This window comes from Elephantulus edwardii, unplaced genomic scaffold (genome assembly GCF_000299155.1).
Source record: "Elephantulus edwardii isolate Elephantulus edwardi_28Jun2011 unplaced genomic scaffold, EleEdw1.0 scaffold00075, whole genome shotgun sequence".
Taxonomy (NCBI): domain Eukaryota; kingdom Metazoa; phylum Chordata; class Mammalia; order Macroscelidea; family Macroscelididae; genus Elephantulus; species Elephantulus edwardii.
The window spans coordinates 5541371-5558116 of NW_006399825.1; the positions used below are offsets into that span (position 1 = coordinate 5541371).

A 16746-nucleotide genomic window follows, 5' to 3' on the forward strand; every position below is an offset into this window, starting at 1 on the left:
AAAATTAATAAAATAAAAAAATTTAAGAACTATTTTTTAAAAGAAATTTTTAAAAGCTATCTTAATTGTTTTACAGAAGCTTTTCAGATGGCCTCCCATGTATATTTCCATTTTCTCTTGATTACACATTTAATATAGAAATATACTTAATACAACACTATACTTAAACTGCTGTTTGAGCTAAATAACAATCATATTTTAGATTGTTGAATATAAACTAATGATAACATCCATTTAATCATGGGGATTAAATATTAAAAAGTAAAATTTTTTCATTGTTTCCATGAGGTCATAAATAATCTTGACATAGACACATACACACACACAAATATTATTTAAGAAATTAAAAAAAGAAGAAGTATTGGGAATTTATTTGTATTATTAAGAAAAAGCCCACCCACACTCGCAAAGAAGTACGTTGTACCTTTTCCTTCCCAGGCATTAAAGGCATCCATTATTTTCTTCAGTTCTGCTACTGAATAATAGCTCCAGATATACTGAACGTTATTTCCCGCCTCTCTAGAAATATTGCAAAAGGCAAAGAAAATTTACTATCTTGGTAAGAGAATGTGTGTGTGCAGTTAATAGACATTTGACAGTGTTTTTTAATTAAGGAAAAAGATACAGGTAATGAATAGTTGTTCTTCTGTAACCTTGAACACATCTATCTGTAAAAAATATTCATACACAAACCTACATTTGATCTATTTTTACTGTGGTAAAATGTATTCGTTCCACAGCGTAAACATGGCAGACAAATCAATACAGCTTTAAAATAATCTTTTTTAAAAAATAATCAGCAACTCTAGTAAAGTTAGCAAAGATTAAACTTTGACTAACTTTGCCAAGAGAGCTCTGGTGGTGTAATGGATAAAGAGTTACACTGCCAAACCAAAGGCAGGTGGTTTGAATCCACCAGCTGCTCTGTGGGAGATGTGTAATCTCCTCCTACGTGATTTACAGCCTCTGAAAACCTGGTGGAGTGAGGGGTCGGTTCTAACTTGATAGCACACAACAACAGCAATACACCAGGCAATCACAGAGTGGCAATGAGCACTGGTAGTGAGGTCTATAGGCCTCTCAGGAAGTTCAAAGCCACCAGAGGCTCCAAGGGAGAAAAATAATCTCCTGTGTAATTTATAGCTCTTAAAACTTCTAAAAACTGAAGGGTCAGTTATGAGTTGGTTCCAGGCAATTGAGTTTGAGGTGATTTTGTTTTTGATGAGTTGGAATTGACATAATGGCAACAGAATTTTGGGGGGCTTTAGGTGCTCATGCATTCATCACTAACACATGACTCAATCCAATCTCCCAAACAATTAAAAGGAAAAGTCTGCTAAGTGACTTGAATAATTTAAGTAAAATTATAGCAACAACATTAAGAGAGTGATGCTGAAGTCAGTTTAGAGCTGAAAGGACTGGAGAAATCCTTCATCATTCACAGAAGAATCCAGTTTGCTGACTGTTAGGTTGCTGACTTTTAGGCCAGTGCCTCGGCCCCTGCACTATGGTCCTAGAGAGACACCAGACATGTGGCTCCCCCCCCTTTTTCCCATTCCTTCCCTTTTCACCTTTCTAAGTGCCCATCAATAAACGAATAGATAGAGAAGCTGAGGTATATTCACACAATGGAATACTACGCTGCATTGAAAAACAAGGAACTCATGCAATATTATTCAAAATGGGTGAACCTGGAAGAGGGTTATGCTGAGTCAAGTATTTCAGTCACAGAAGAAAAAATACTGCATGGTGCCACTGTTGTAAAACAGGAATGACATCGGGGCTGGGGGGGATACTGAGAAAGATGGGTTCAAAACAGTTTATAAGGGATATGTGACTAGGTATTTTTGTCATGACGGCAGTCCAGAGCAAAGGCTGCATAGTGGAGTGGACCTGGGGGGAGGGATTATAAAACAATGAAAGAATTTTTCTTTTACTTTTCCAAGAGGGTAATGTACTGAGGGAGGAGGGTTGGGAGAGGAGGAAAGTGCAACAATGAAGGAATGGAAATCCAAAGTCTCTGTAAATTTTCATTGAAATGAATAATTAAAAAAGTAAATTAAAAAAAATTTCTCAGGTCATACTAGTATAATCTCAGCTGTGAGCCACTGTACTAGATCATGGAGATGGCCTGGAGTCTACAGACAGGTGCCGCTGTCTTCACTAAAGTCTCCTAAGATACAGACCCAGCTCCCCAGATTTGAAGTTCACTCTGAGCTGAGTTGTTGGGTCATTTTTCACCCCACATGCATATTCCAGTCAATAACATCTCTTTAAAAAGACCAAGATTTTTCTCTTAATTTTTCATATTCAAATAAGGACTTACCTTTTGAAAATACTCTTACTGTGAATTCTTCCTCCCAGCTGTTTATCAATAGCATCTGTTCCATCAGTTTTTGTGGCATACACTCCAACAATTCTATTCTCACAGCTTGCACCAGATGTGCTAAGATAGTGGAGGACCCAAACTGTTGGTTTATTGCAAACTAAACCATACGAATCACAGAAGTCTGTTAAAGCCTAGAGCAGAAAAGTATATAAAATTTGAATTTAATTCTAAAATAAAAATTAATTTATCTTACTGCTTTCATTTAAAACCACAATTTAAGTTGGTCATAAGAGAAATAAAAAGATTATGGAATTCAGCTTTGTCTTTATGCCTTTAAAAAATACACATCTGTTGGGTTTTATGAAGGGGGGGGAAAATCACTGCTCAAAAAGCCAACATCTTTTCATCCAGAGACTCTTTTTCCACACAGAAGTTTCAGCCTCATTATCAACTTCATGGTTTTGTGGGTTCTCCTACTGTAATGTATAAATGGAATTATTAAATGTTAGTCTTCCAGCACTGCCACACTTATAGAATGGAGCTAAGAAGTCAGACTAACCTGCTGAGGCAGCTGCCATTCATCTCTTAAAGTCTAAATTCACTAAGTCTCTCATCTTTGGTGTGTATTAAAAGGATGTAGTAGTAGACACACATTTATTCTCATTGGTCAGCACATTTATTTCAGCTGCTTCATAATGTTCACTGAATGACTTAAACCTCTTTTTCCTGCTAAAGTATTCTAACTATTTCTATTTGACTCGATCTTCCTTCCACCTTCTAATGACTAGCCCTATTGTAGATCCCTATTTTTAATTCCATATTATAATTACAGATTAAACAAATGGAGTTAGCCTTCGTTACAGACTGGTTCATTTCAGGGTCGAAAATATGGAACGCTTCACGAATCTGCATGTCATCCTTGCACAGGGGCCATGCTGATCTTCTCTGCATCGTTCCAATTTTAGTATATGTGCTGCCAAAGCAAGCACAGATTAAACAAATGAACTTATTCTTTTATATTGAAAGATAGGAATAAATGAACAATCAACAATCTGAATGCATTTGGCATTTATTCATGCATTTGCTCACTCTCTTGAACATTTAGTACGTACTTAGTTCATGCCAAGCACATAGGGAACATGATGGGAAGGAATAGACAGAACCAATGAGCTCCTAGAGCTCATAGCTAATAATTAAGCCATCACCACACAGTGCAGTGTGCAGTGAGTGCTACCAGGACAGATGACAAGTGCTAATGGACACGGAGCAGGAGGATGTCACCCTGTGAAATGGCACAAGGCTACCTGGGGAGAGGTGCCACTACTCCATGAGAACAGATGCTTTTATCTGTTTTGCTCAGTGATATATCCCAAGTACCTAGTATAACGCCAGACACAAAGGGAGAATACTTAATATTTACTGACTCAGTGAATGGAAAAAGGATCGTAACATGTCTTGAATTTTCATTTTATATAGCTATTAAAAACTCCAAAGATTTTTAACTTTACTTGCATAACTCTATTACTAAATGCTCAAGGGCAAAGATCACACTTTCTGTTTCTTTATGTTCCATACAGTCCCAAATGCATATATAACAAACAGCTGCAATAAATGTGCTGACAGACGAGAATAAATAGGTGCACACTATATCCCTTTCATACAAACCAAGGATGAAAGTTAATGAAACTTTAAGAGATGAATGGCTGCCATCCCAGCAGTCTAGTCCAGCTTCTTAGCCCCACTGTAAGTATGGCAGTGCTAGAAGACTAACATTTATTCATTCCATTTATACACTATAGCAGGGAAAGCCACAGAACCATAGTTTACTAAAACAGACCTGGAACCAAACCAGCTCTCTTCATGCTACAATATACTCCTAGTAAATGCGATCAGATATCTCTCCTATGACTTCCAGTTCAAAGTAATTAAAATTGGTTCAGAACATTTTCGCTATTAACAAATCTCTGAGAAAAGTATTTTTCTTAGCTACTCAAAGGTGTTAATAACAAAATATGTATTTAAAATACGTGTGATAAGGCTTTTCAAGTCACATAAAGATCTGTGAAATGTGAACAGAAGTATCTGTTAAAAAAAGACTTCTTTTGAAAGGAATTAATATAACTAAAGTTTTAATGTAGCAACAAACTATTATCCTTGCTGAAGTAAGAGATTTTATGCACCGTTTCATTCATCATGATGATTATTTCAAAAAATATCATTTTATTTAAAAAATAATAATACTATACCCTCACATAAAACAACATTTCTCTCAATTTAAAATGAACTCCAGGTGAATAGTTTAGCATTTAAAAAGGCATCAAAGAACTATTATACACTGTTGGTGGGACTGTAAAATGGTACAATCACTCCAGAAGGCAGTTTGGTGTTTCCTCAGAAAGCTGAACACAGAAATTCTATTTAACCCAGCTATTCCACTGCTTGGAATATATCCCGATAGAATGAGCACAGAGGTACAAATAGAGACTTGTACACTAATGTTCATAGCAGTGTTATTCACCATCACAAGAACATGAAAACTACCCGAATATCCAACCACAATTCAATGGACTGAGAAATACTACACAGCATGCAGAATGATTCTGTAAATCACTAACTAACGTGAGAGGGACTAGAGAGCATTATGCTAAATGAACTAACTCAGTCCTATACGGACAAATACTGGAATATTGTACAAGACTATTATTGTAGAAATAGATAACTAGTAAAACGTGTATGAAGATCTAAGGGAGGGAGAGGGGGAGCAGGAGGAGGGTCACACAATCTGATGGGTGGAGTGAGAGGTAGGTTAAGGAAATGGGAAAGATATGGCGTGAAAAATAGTATGTACGAACTTCTTAAGTAAGCCAGTATTTTTTAAAAAAACCGCAGCATCAAAGATAGTGAATTTTCAGCTCCTTAACACTAGGCCACCAGAGCTCCTTAGCAAGGAATACAAAATCAATAAGCCTTTGAGTGTGAATGCAATACACTTCTCTAGAATGGAATCTGGGTCTCAGAAAACCAGTTATAATTTTTAAAAATACAAAAAAAATGAAAAAGAAAGCCTTTCCTATCTGGCTTATGTTAATAACACAGACTATACAAAATAATGTACATTGCTTTGTGTATAGTAGGAAAAAAAAATATATATATATATATAAAAACTTAAGAAAATGCCAAGACCTTTTTAAGTTCTATATTTGACCTTAAAGAATATGTCTCCATTTCATTGGCCAAGTGGTCTGACAGGCTGTATGGATAAGGGATGCCAAAGTAATCAGCCTCTTCCTGCAGGGCAATTCGAGTTTGTTCATCGGTGGGAATCTGAACTTCTCCATGAAGATAATCCAAAAGGTATTTAAATAGATGTCCATCACGGTCAATAACACAAGCCCCTAGAAAACATGCAGGTCAAAAATGATTGCACGTAAACATTATGCCAAATGATAAGATTTCAGTAATTAAATCAATCTGAGAACCTTAATAATTAGCAACTTCTTTCTCACAAGGAAGTGAACATAGAATGTTCAAATTAAGTTTAGTCAGTCAAACTGAGTTTGATTTTTTATTCTTTAGTGGGGCAGCAAACTTGTAAACAGCAGACCTCAGCTTAAAAGAGCTGATACTCTAAGGCTCAATTTGTGAATGGATTGTGGAGGCAGTCGGCACCTCTGAAACACTGCAGGAGAATCTGAATGCATACGTATGTCTGCTGCGGCCTTGGGTCCGGTTGTGTGGGTGCCCTGCGCCATCGTGCCAGGCCAAGGGGTGAGTGCGGCTCACCAAGCCATGTACTCTGCTGTGGACCTGTGTCTTTTTCAGGAGTAACTTCTTCTAATTGCAGAGGGAGATTTTCTGGGGTAGTGGGAGCTTTTAGAGATTTTCTGGGGAAGTGGGAGCTTTTATTTCTCACCTACCATGTAAGAAAATGCATTCCAGGGTCATTTGGAACACAGGATGCAATGACCATACTCCCACTACCGTCCTGCCCCCAAAATAAAACCCCACCTATTGCATCAAGTTGAATGCCAACTCATAGCATCTTTTTAGGACAGAGTAGAACTGCCCTATTATTGAAGAAGCATGTGTCATTTTTTTCTCACAGAGTGGCTGGTAGGTTCAAACCACTGAGCTTTTGGTTAGCAGTTGAGGGCTTAACCAAAGTTTCCAGAGGAAACCAAACAGGCCTTGGACTGCTGGTGGAAGTGGACTTGGCCCTAACCTCTGCTGTTCTGGGCCAGGAACGGCGTTTGCAGTTACTCCAAGAGATGGCAAACAGGTGCTCATGACTATGCCAGTGTTTGTATGTTAGTGACACTACAAACTAGGAGTCCCTACACCACATACACTGTATGTTTGCAATTGTTAAGTTATACAATTTTCTTTGTATGGTGAGAACCTAATTTTTTTTTTAAAGTAGAAGCTTTGCAGGACTCATTTTATGATAAAAGGGTTCTCTCTGATAACTTAGCAAGCTTAAAAAATACATTTGTGTGCAGGATAACTTCGTAATTCTTCTCTTCCTTTGATTAGTTTACAGCAGATTATAAAGCAATGGTACTGAAGGGCAGAAGAGAAAGCTCCATCCTTGCTCACCATCATGTTGCTTCAACTGTTCTGTCCAGATGGGCATTAAGGCTTAGCAACAGTCAATGGTGGCCTTCCTTTCTTTACTGCCATTCACCTAGCAACATGATACCTTAAGATCCTGGTCTACTAACACTAGGACAGATCCTCAGGCCCAAGACTTTTCTGTGCTTTCCTCTGACACAGGGCTAAGAGTAAGGTGACTATGAACCTAGAATCCCCAGGAAAGCACAAAAAGCTCCACTTGTGTTTATGAAGCTTCCTTAGAACCAGTCATAGGGTTGTGCTGTTTTGTATCACTGAGTCAGAACTAACCCATTCTTGACCCTCCAGTGGATTTTTGGAGGCAGTTAAACGCACGGGAGGAGACTGCCCATCTCTCTGCCATGGAGCAGCGGGTTATTGCTGCTAAAGCACTTAAGTCTGTTTTAAAGTTTGAAAGTTTCATTCTGAAACATCACTTTGAAGGCTTCTCCAAGTGGGTGGAAGGCATTCTGATGGAACAGTGGTTAAAGAACCCAGCTGCTGAACAAATGCTCCATCGTTCAAACCCATCGGCCATTCCAGAAAAGAAACACTTGCCAGTGGGCTTCTACCAATGTTCACAGCAGCATCAGTCACAAACAAAGACCAGGAAAACAGCCCAAATGTCCAACTACAATCTAATGAATTGAGAAAATGTGGTACTTTAATATGATGGAACACTATGTAGCACTCGGGAGCAATTTCTAAAATTATTACATAACTTGGAAGAGACTGGAGAGCATTATGCTGAGTGTACTAACTCAATCTCATAAGGACAAATACTGCATAAAACCATCAAAAATAGAAAGCTATCTAGTAAAACATGTAGGAAGATCCAAGGGGGGAAGGTAAGGGCAGAGGAGTAAGGGTGGGGAGGGGGAAATCATAGGGTCACACAATCTGGTTGGATGGAGGGAGAGTGGGTAAAAGAAACAGAAATCTGGCAGGGATCTGGAAATATAGGGTAATGGTGGGCGTACCTCAATAATTTTATAAAATATAATAAATGGTAATGATTACATGAAACACAATATGAATGAAGGATAGTGTAAAACACAGTGTATACAAATTTTGTAAGCAAAACAACATAAAAGAAAAGAAAAAAAGATTTATACCCTTGGCAACCCTATGGGGCAGTTCTATTGTCCTATAGAATCTCTGGGCAGCAGTGGGTTTTGGAGTAGGGCACAGGGTGACAGAAGATACAGACAACTGCCACTTTCTAAGAGATGTATACATCGGCCACACAAGATCAGACAGCTAAACCAGGCAGTCAGTTAATTTTATACCAAACATACTGTTCCGTCAGCTGTTAAGAACAGCTGTTTCTCCACAGAAACATTTTCTAACCTGAAGAAAACAGAGAAACTATGCTATTTAATCAACCTCAATTCCTTTATCTATGAAGTTATGCAAATGTTAATTACTTATAAAATAAATTAAAAAGAAATTTTGAAATCATTATATAATCATTACCATGGTTAGCCTTTGGGGAAATTTCTCTTGGTCAACTTTTAGCAATGGGATTACAGGTTTTAGAAACTAGGATTTCATTTCATGTACTTAATGAAAAGAATCTCCACAGTCCCAACAATTTCCGTAATTTATATACTAATCTAATATGTAGTTCACAGGGAGTCCACTGTGACCGAAAGGGGGCATCTCTCTAGTGGTTCAAAGCCACCAAAAGCTCTGAGGGAGAAATAAGGGCAGTTTATAGCCTTCTGAAAGCCTGCTTCTGAAAGAAGGGTCAACCTCACACAATGATTTTTTAAAATCTAACACATTCCACTGCCATTAGTAAAACCAACAAGAATTTGAATTGGACCTTTATTTTCATGAATATTCATGACCACGCTTATAGACATAAAAACATCTACCTGACTCGTCTGTTTTTAGAGGAAAACGACCGCTGAACATGGACGCCAGCATGGAGTCCTTAAAGCGGCACAAGGACTCCCGCCTGGCTGTGTAAACACAGCCACCCACATTCAGTCGAAGGATATCTAACACCTCTTCCTCTGCCTTGTGGTCTTCCATGGCTCCAAAGGCCTCCTCCAGTCACCTCCAGAAAGTGTACAACAGGGGCAGTCCTGGGAATCCCTGTGAAATCAAAGGAGAACCACAAATGACACACCAAACACCACCTAAAAATAGTATGTAAAATACATCTCCATGGGATTGAAAAGAAACTCCTCAGTATGCAATTGTGAAGGGTTTTATACAAAATGAAAAGTTGAGATAGGCTGAACAGCTGGAAAACTTGGGCTCTGAGAATTTTTAAAAGAGAAACAATTACCAACCAAATCAGAGAGGTTGGGAGAACTGATTAGAGAACTGAACAGGATGACATTATGTGAAGACAGTCTGTCACAGGCTAAGCACAATTGCAGTATGCTTACAGTTTTTGGCATTCGCGTAGCTTTTCTGTTATGAGGATTCTGAAGGGGCTATCTAGACGCCAGGGAAGATGAGCATAAAATGCAATGTGGAATCACGATACCAGGCTCTACTGCTTACTGTCTCTTGGATTTAAGCAAATTACTCATCTCCTTACAGCTCCATTTCCTCACTGGTAAATGTAGGCCATAACGGCACCTACCTCAGAGGACTATTTGAGGAATAACTGATGTAACATACAAAGAACATTTAGAACAGTATCTGAATGACAGCAAATACTCAGTGTTACTGATCATGAAAAAGCTCAGCTCACTACTGTCGAGACAGAATCGAATCAATCTTCACCCTCCAATGGGTTTTCAAAAGCAGTAAATCGCCAGGGAGGCGAATGCCTATCTTTCTCGCGTAGAGTAGCTGGTGGACTCCAACCACTGGCCTTTGAGTTGGGAGCACAACTCCTTAACCACTAGGTCACTTAGAGCCCCTTCATTATATAACATATACTGTTGTTGTTGTTGTGTGTCATCTAGTTGGAACCGGCCTATAGCTGACCCTCCAACAGGTTTTCAGAGACAGTTAACTGCACGGGAGGAGGAGGCTGGCCAATCTTCTCTCTTGGAGCTGCTAGTCGATTTGAACTGTGTTGTGTGCCTTTGGGATTGCAGCACGGCTTCTTACCACTAGGCCAACTATACACAGTGTTTCAGCACACAGTGTTTCAGCACTGTGAATGGCTGCTAACTTAAAGGTGAGCAATACCAGCTGTTCCCTTAGGAGAAACATACAACAGCTGGCTCCCAAACAGCTTCAGAACCCCCACTCTCTGCAGTTCTCCCGTCTTGGAGAGTCAGAGATGGAACTGACCCTCTGAAGTGGTGGAGATACTGGTTCTGGAAACTTTAAACCAAAAACTTGACATGATTAGCAGTGGAAATTTTAAGTTAGAGAACTTAAGTATGTACTATTGTTGTTGTGTACTGTCGAGTTGGAACCGACTCATTGCTGACCCTCCAGCAGGTTTTCAGAGGCAGAAAAACTCCCACAAAGTAGATGGTGGATTCGAACTGCATGCCTTTCAGATTGCATGGCAACTTCTTACCACTAGGCCACCAGAGCTCTAATTTACCAACTGAGATCAGAATTCCAAGCATACCAAAAGCCAGACTGGTTGACAAGAGTAAGAAAAAAATGTCTTTATGTCATCCAGCTTCACTCTAAAATGGGTGAAGCTTTGGAAAGTTTATGGGTTTGATGCCTTCCTCCATTCTGGAGATGACCATGGCTGACTGGGACACATCTGTAGAAGCTGAAATTATACTGGGATGAAAAGTACACTCACTACTGAGATCTGCATCTCACACGTTTAAAACAGCCAACAAGGGCTCAAATTATGGCCACACTCCATCAACATCATTCACTTTTGCCTAAGTGATCAATACAATTCATCCAGATGGACTTGGAAAACCATGTGTCAAACACGGTCAGCAGAGAGAAACCACCACAGTTTGGGGTCCAGGGCTCAAAAACAATTTGTCAATGAGACTTCTCACTGTCTAAAAGTCCTGGAAACAGCACTCCAAGGCTTCATGCAAGAGATACCCTTCTGAGGCAAGAGATGATATCACTGTATCCCAGGTACTAACTTCTAGAAACAACGATTTGTTCTCCCAGACCTTGGGTAAATGTTCCTTCTTGTAAGGTCTTCTCAAACACTCTCGCCCTCTCCTCTTGAAATCCTGACACAGTTCTGTAGATACATTTTGTTTCTGGGTTCAAATTTTATCCCATGTGTTCAATTCCTCATCTTGTTGGGGTAAGTCAGTCCTAGGGAGGCTAGAGCAATGTCCCTTACTAATTCCCATTGTCATGTGTCATGCGACTCACAGCGACCCTATACATAACATCTCTAAATCCTATCTTATCCTGAGCCTATCTCAATCCTCCCCCATTACCCCAGTTATTGTGTCAATTCATCTCATCGGGGTCTTCCTCTCTTGCACGGTCCTTCCACCCTTCCAAGCATGATGTCCTTCGCCAAGGTTTGGTCCCTCCTGAGGACATGCCCGAAGTATGCTTACTATGTATCCCTGTTGGGTATCCCTGGCATTACCTCTAGCTAGACATTAATTCGAGTTCACACAAAAGCTCCATCAGACTGGAATTACAGTCCCGAATGATATAGGAGACACTGAGGAAGAAGAAAAGTGATGTGGGCAGGATCAAAACTAGAGCTGAAATGTTGAGTAGTGGAACCAGATCAGCAGGACCAAACCCAACTTCTTCCTGCTGCACCCCCACACTACTGCCTTCACCCCTGCCTCGCCCCTAAGGCTCCTACGGGGCCCCTCACTCACTAAATCTGAAGGAAAAGGCACACAGCGGCACTCTGAACCCAAGGGTTCAAGAGCTACCCCTTCTCAAGCCAGTGTGCCCCAACACAGTGCCATCACCATTTCAAGCCCAGGCCCCCCCAGGCCTCATCCTCAAACGCACCGCCCTGGGCGCCCTGCTATGTTGGGAGGCGCAGTGTCCCCAAGGTGCATTTCTCTGACCACCTACATCAGCATCACCAGAGATGCTCGCTGACAATGCAGACTCCCGGACCCTGGTACAGCGAGTCTGGTTCAGAGTGTCTAGGAAGAGACCCGGGAATCTGCATTTTTAACAAAATCGCCTCCCTCCGCCCCCCGGCCCCGCTCTGTTCTCCGAGAAACAATGTTCAAGAGATTCACACTCTTCCTCCAAAGTAGGTGGGGAGCAAGGCGTCCAGAAAACCCAGAAAGTCCCGCTGGGGTCTCCCCGAGGCCAGGGTACCCCGAATCGGCTGAGGCCAGAGCCTGCAGCTTAGGAGACCCAGGCTCCTCCTCGGGGACGTCCCGCCACCTCCCCGGGCCTCAGCCCACCCGGCGCCCCACTCTTCTGCACAGGCGGGGCCGGGAGACGTGCCTCCCCGACTGACCTACAGCCGGCCCAACCCTCGGAGTGGCCGCCCGGACACCGCGGGTCCGACGCGGAAGTGAGCGCCTGCACCGACTCTCGGCGACTTCTCCAAGAGCTCAGCCACAGCGGCGCCCCCGTGCGGCCTGGCGGCGACTGCGGCAGCAGCAACGGCTACGGGAAAGCTCCGCCCCCTACCCTGGTCCCGCCCCATACAACCAAGCCCTCGTCCTGGTCCCGCCCCGTGCAACCACTCCCCTACCCTGGCCCCGCCCCATACAACCACGCCCCTGTCCTGGTCCTGAACCTGTGTCCATTTCTAGAATTTGATTAGGGGAAAACACTGATGGGAGTGTTGTATCCTTGCAGAAAAGGATGGACTTCTGAGAGACGAAAGCTAAGGGGCCCATGAGGGGTGAGCTTGCCTATTCAGAGACTGGTTTTACAGAAGCAAAGAAACGGATCTCGGAAATTGCAGTTATCCAAGCAAGGTCAGGTAAACAGACCAACATGAGTTAAATCCCTTAACCCCATTTCAAAGCTCTTCCTTCAAAGAGGGCTGCTTAATGCCAAAAGATACTAGTATATTGGATAGTATCGATAGTATTCAATATTGAAAAGTCTACTTGGGTACTTAGTGTTTATTATTTTTTTATTATTATTTTTGTGTGAGTGTACCGTCAAATCAGATCTGACTGGTACAGGAGGAGATTGTCCCTCCTTCCTCGGCAGAGCATCTGGTGGATTTGAACCGTGCGCCTCTGGGATTGTAGTTGCAGCTCCTTACCACTAGGCCACCAGAGACTTAGTGTTTATTATACAAAACGTTTTCCTCAGTATAATCTCTCCAGTCCCTCCCAAGTTAGGTAATAATTTACAAAATCATTGGTTCTGCCTACTATGTAGTATTCCATTGTGTGAATAAACTAACTCAGTTCCACAAGGACAAATATTGTATAAAATCATTATTGTAGAATGAGTATAAAGATCCAAGGGGGGGCGGAGGTGGAAGCAGAGGGATGAGGATGTGCTGAGGGGGATTAATCATGGGGTTGTACAATTTGATAGGTGGGTAGTGAGGGAAATTGGAAGAATCTATCCTCAAAAGCAATATATTCGAATTTTCTAAATAAACTAGTATTAAAACTAGTATTTCTAAATAAACTAGTATTAAAACCAGAAAACTGTGGCCTATGAGTTAGCAGTACAAGTCCCAGCAGACTAAAATCATGTGTAAGGTGTAGGCTGTTCACATCCATCAGTTCAAATCCACCAGTTGCTACACAAGAATCTGGATAGCAAAGAGGTTTGGGTGTTGGTTTGGGGGTTTTTCCACAAAGGATATTCCAATCATTTAGGCAGTTGTCCTCCAAATTTTCTGACATTGACTTGTGAGCACATCCAGGGCTTTATCTGTTATTTAAAAAGTGTCATTTGGTATCCTGGGGTCTTCTTTTTTTGCCAGTGCTTTCAGTACAGCTTGCATTTCTTTCTTCATTACCATTGGCTCCTGTTCATATAGACTTCCTGATGTTGTACAGTGCCAACCCGTTCTTTTTGGTACATCAAAATAATCCGGGGTTTTGATCATAGTAGCTCTTGGTATTACAACTCGTGGCTTGAAGGGTTCCCCCCAGTTCTTTCCGCTTTGGAAATGCCCAGCAAATTCTTCCCTTTTTCTTCTCCAACGCCAGCTTTTGTGTATTCTGTTATACTATTTGCATTCATCTTCTCGAGCTACTTCTTGTTAATCCCCTTGACTTTAGCATTTCTTCCCTTTAGTTTGCCTTCTCGTAACTCTGGTGCAATTTTCAAAGTTATAGTCTGACATCCATGTTACTCTTCTCTTTCTCTTCTATCTTTCACTGTCTTCATGAATGATATCTTTTATGATATTCCATAACTCATGTGACGTTCACTTGTTAGTGTTCAATGTCTCAAATACGTGCTGGAGATGATTTTTAAATCGGTCTCCAGAATAGGTTCTATTCATTAAATTAATGTGTTCATTTATTAAGTGACTATGCAAAGGCATTTGAATGTGTCGATCATAACAACTTATGGCTAACATTGAGAAGAATGGGAATCCCATAATATTTAATTATGCTCATATGAAACCTATATCTAGACCTAGAAGCTGTTGTGCAAATAGAACAAAGGGATAATATATGGTTTAAAATCAGGAAAGATGTCTATCAGCCTTGTATTCCTTCTCCATTTCTAGTCAATATGTATGTTGAGAAGCAGGACTCTATTAAAGGATAATTTGGCATCAGTATTAGAGGAAGACACATCAATAGCCTGTGTTATGCAAATGACACAACCTTGCTTGCTGAAAGTTAGGAGGACTTGAAATCCTTGCTGCAGAAAATCAAAGAATGCAGCTTTCAATATGGATTTCATTTTAACATCAGGAGGAAAAATCTTCTCACCACTGAGCTGATAAACAATGTCATGATAGATGGGAAAAAGGTTGAAATTGTCAATGAGTTCATCTTACTTGGATTCACAGTTAACATTTTTGGTACTAGAAGTTGGTAAATCAGGAGATGTATTGCATTGTGTAAGTCCACTGTCAGGGATCTTTCCAGTGTATTGAGGAATAAGAATGGTAATTTGTAGACAGAGGTGTGCCTAATTCAGGCCATGATGTTTTGAATCATTTGCTTTACATCTGAGAGCTGCACAATGAACAATGATGACAAAAAAAAAGAATTGATGCCTTTGAGTTGTGATGATTGGAGAACAGTGAATATTCCATGGACTGACAAAATAACAAACATATGTCCTTGATAAAATGCAGCCAGGATCCTCCTGGAGGCAAGAATTGCGAAGCTTCATCTTACATAATTTTGGCATGTTGCTAGAAGAGGCTATTCCTTGGAAAGGAACATCATGCTTGGAAAGGTAGTTGTTGTTATTGTTGTTACGTTCCATCGAGTCACTTGCAACTTAGAGCAACCAACAACAGCTCTGAGCCCTGCTGTATCCTAAGCCAACCTCATTGTCTCTGACATACCCATCCCTGTTACCCCAGTCACTGAGTCCATCACCCATATCACCATATCACCCATGGTCTTCCTCTCTTAAGCTGTCCTTTTCAAGCATGATGTCCCTCTCCAAGGACTGGTCCCTCCTTGCAACATGTCCAAAGTACGTCAGATGAAACTTCAGAATCCTTGCCTTCAGAGAGCAGCCTGGTTTCCTTCTCCAGGAAGAACCTGTTTGTTTTCCTAGCAGTCTGTGATATATTCAATATTCTTCTCCAACACCACAACTCAAAGACATCAATTCTTCTTCTATCATCCCTAGTTATTGTCCAGTTTTCTGATGAAGGTCAATAAAAAAAGGGATGACCTTCAACAAGATGGATTGACATGGTGACTGCAACAACGGGCAAGTGTGTCAGAAATAATAAGGATAGGACAGGGTTCAGATCTGTTGTCCATAAGGTTGCTATGAGTCCTAGCCAAATCACTGGCACCTAACAGCAATAACAAGAAACTCATATTTGCTTTAAGGGTAAACATAGCAAACTTTTCTTATAATCAACTATTATGACAAATATTTAACTATGTATGGTTTTCAGACTTGGCTGAGAAAAATGTGATTTGATGAGCCTATTTGTTTGAGTTTATTTATATTCATTGTTTAATTCTATTTTACTTTGGGGGAAAAATCTGCAAACTAATGTTTTTCTCTTTTCTCTCTCAAGTTCTTCAGTGCTCCAGTCAGCATACAGCCCAGTTTGAAACCAGCTTTATTTTTTTTTCCATAATGAGCTGTATCTTAAGATCCTAGCCATGTGTAGCCATTGAGACAACAGTGGAGAGTTTTAGACACAAACTATTTCCTTTCATTCAGTTAGAGAAACTGTACAGGAAATAAGAGTTTTGATACATGTCTAAGTAATATCTTTAGTCTTAGTTTCAATGTATAAAAAAGTAAAGTAGAAATGGGTTTTTAAAGAAGTAAATATTTTTCATGAAGCAATGATATATAATATTAATAAATTGTATGAATTTGAATCTTACAAATCACGTTTGTTTTAAACACAACTCTGGTCTTTCATCTCTTCTACTTGCCTTAGGGAGAGACTTCATCACTGTGCCAGAATTTAGCTCACATCCCAACCTTTTGGATCTACATACACATTACTCTGTCACTACCCACCTCTTTCCCATGTTACCGACTCTTTCTCCCATAAGGAGTACAAACTCACTCTCCACTCTGGATTCTTCTGTAACTGTTATCGCTTCTCTTTTTATTTTCACAGAATGTACTGTTCTTATCTCCTCCTCATGTGCCCTGCTGCCATGGGCATAACGTCCTATTAAACCCAAGAGCTTTCTCAGATCTCAGCTGCCCATTCTGCTACATGAGACCATGCTGGTCATCCCCTCTTTGCAATGATCTCCTTCTTCAGCCTCCAGCTGGCATGTGGCTACTTCCTACCCCTCACTTCCCTC

General features: G+C 40.6%; 1 protein-coding gene across 1 annotated transcript in view; it reads right to left on the reverse strand.

The window, feature by feature from the left end:
* KCTD18 (potassium channel tetramerization domain containing 18) overlaps positions 1 to 13772 on the reverse strand; it is a 29722-nt gene extending 15950 nt beyond the window's left edge. The window contains exons 1-5 of the mRNA XM_006889138.1: positions 13755 to 13772; positions 8821 to 8992; positions 5513 to 5724; positions 2327 to 2520; positions 425 to 519 (exon numbers count right to left, since the gene is read on the reverse strand). Of these exons, the coding sequence (XP_006889200.1) occupies positions 425 to 519; positions 2327 to 2520; positions 5513 to 5724; positions 8821 to 8992; positions 13755 to 13763 (682 nt within the window). The 5' untranslated portion in view covers positions 13764 to 13772. The remainder of the gene's footprint in view (positions 1 to 424; positions 520 to 2326; positions 2521 to 5512; positions 5725 to 8820; positions 8993 to 13754) is intronic.
* Positions 13773 to 16746: the final 2974 nt, after the last annotated feature.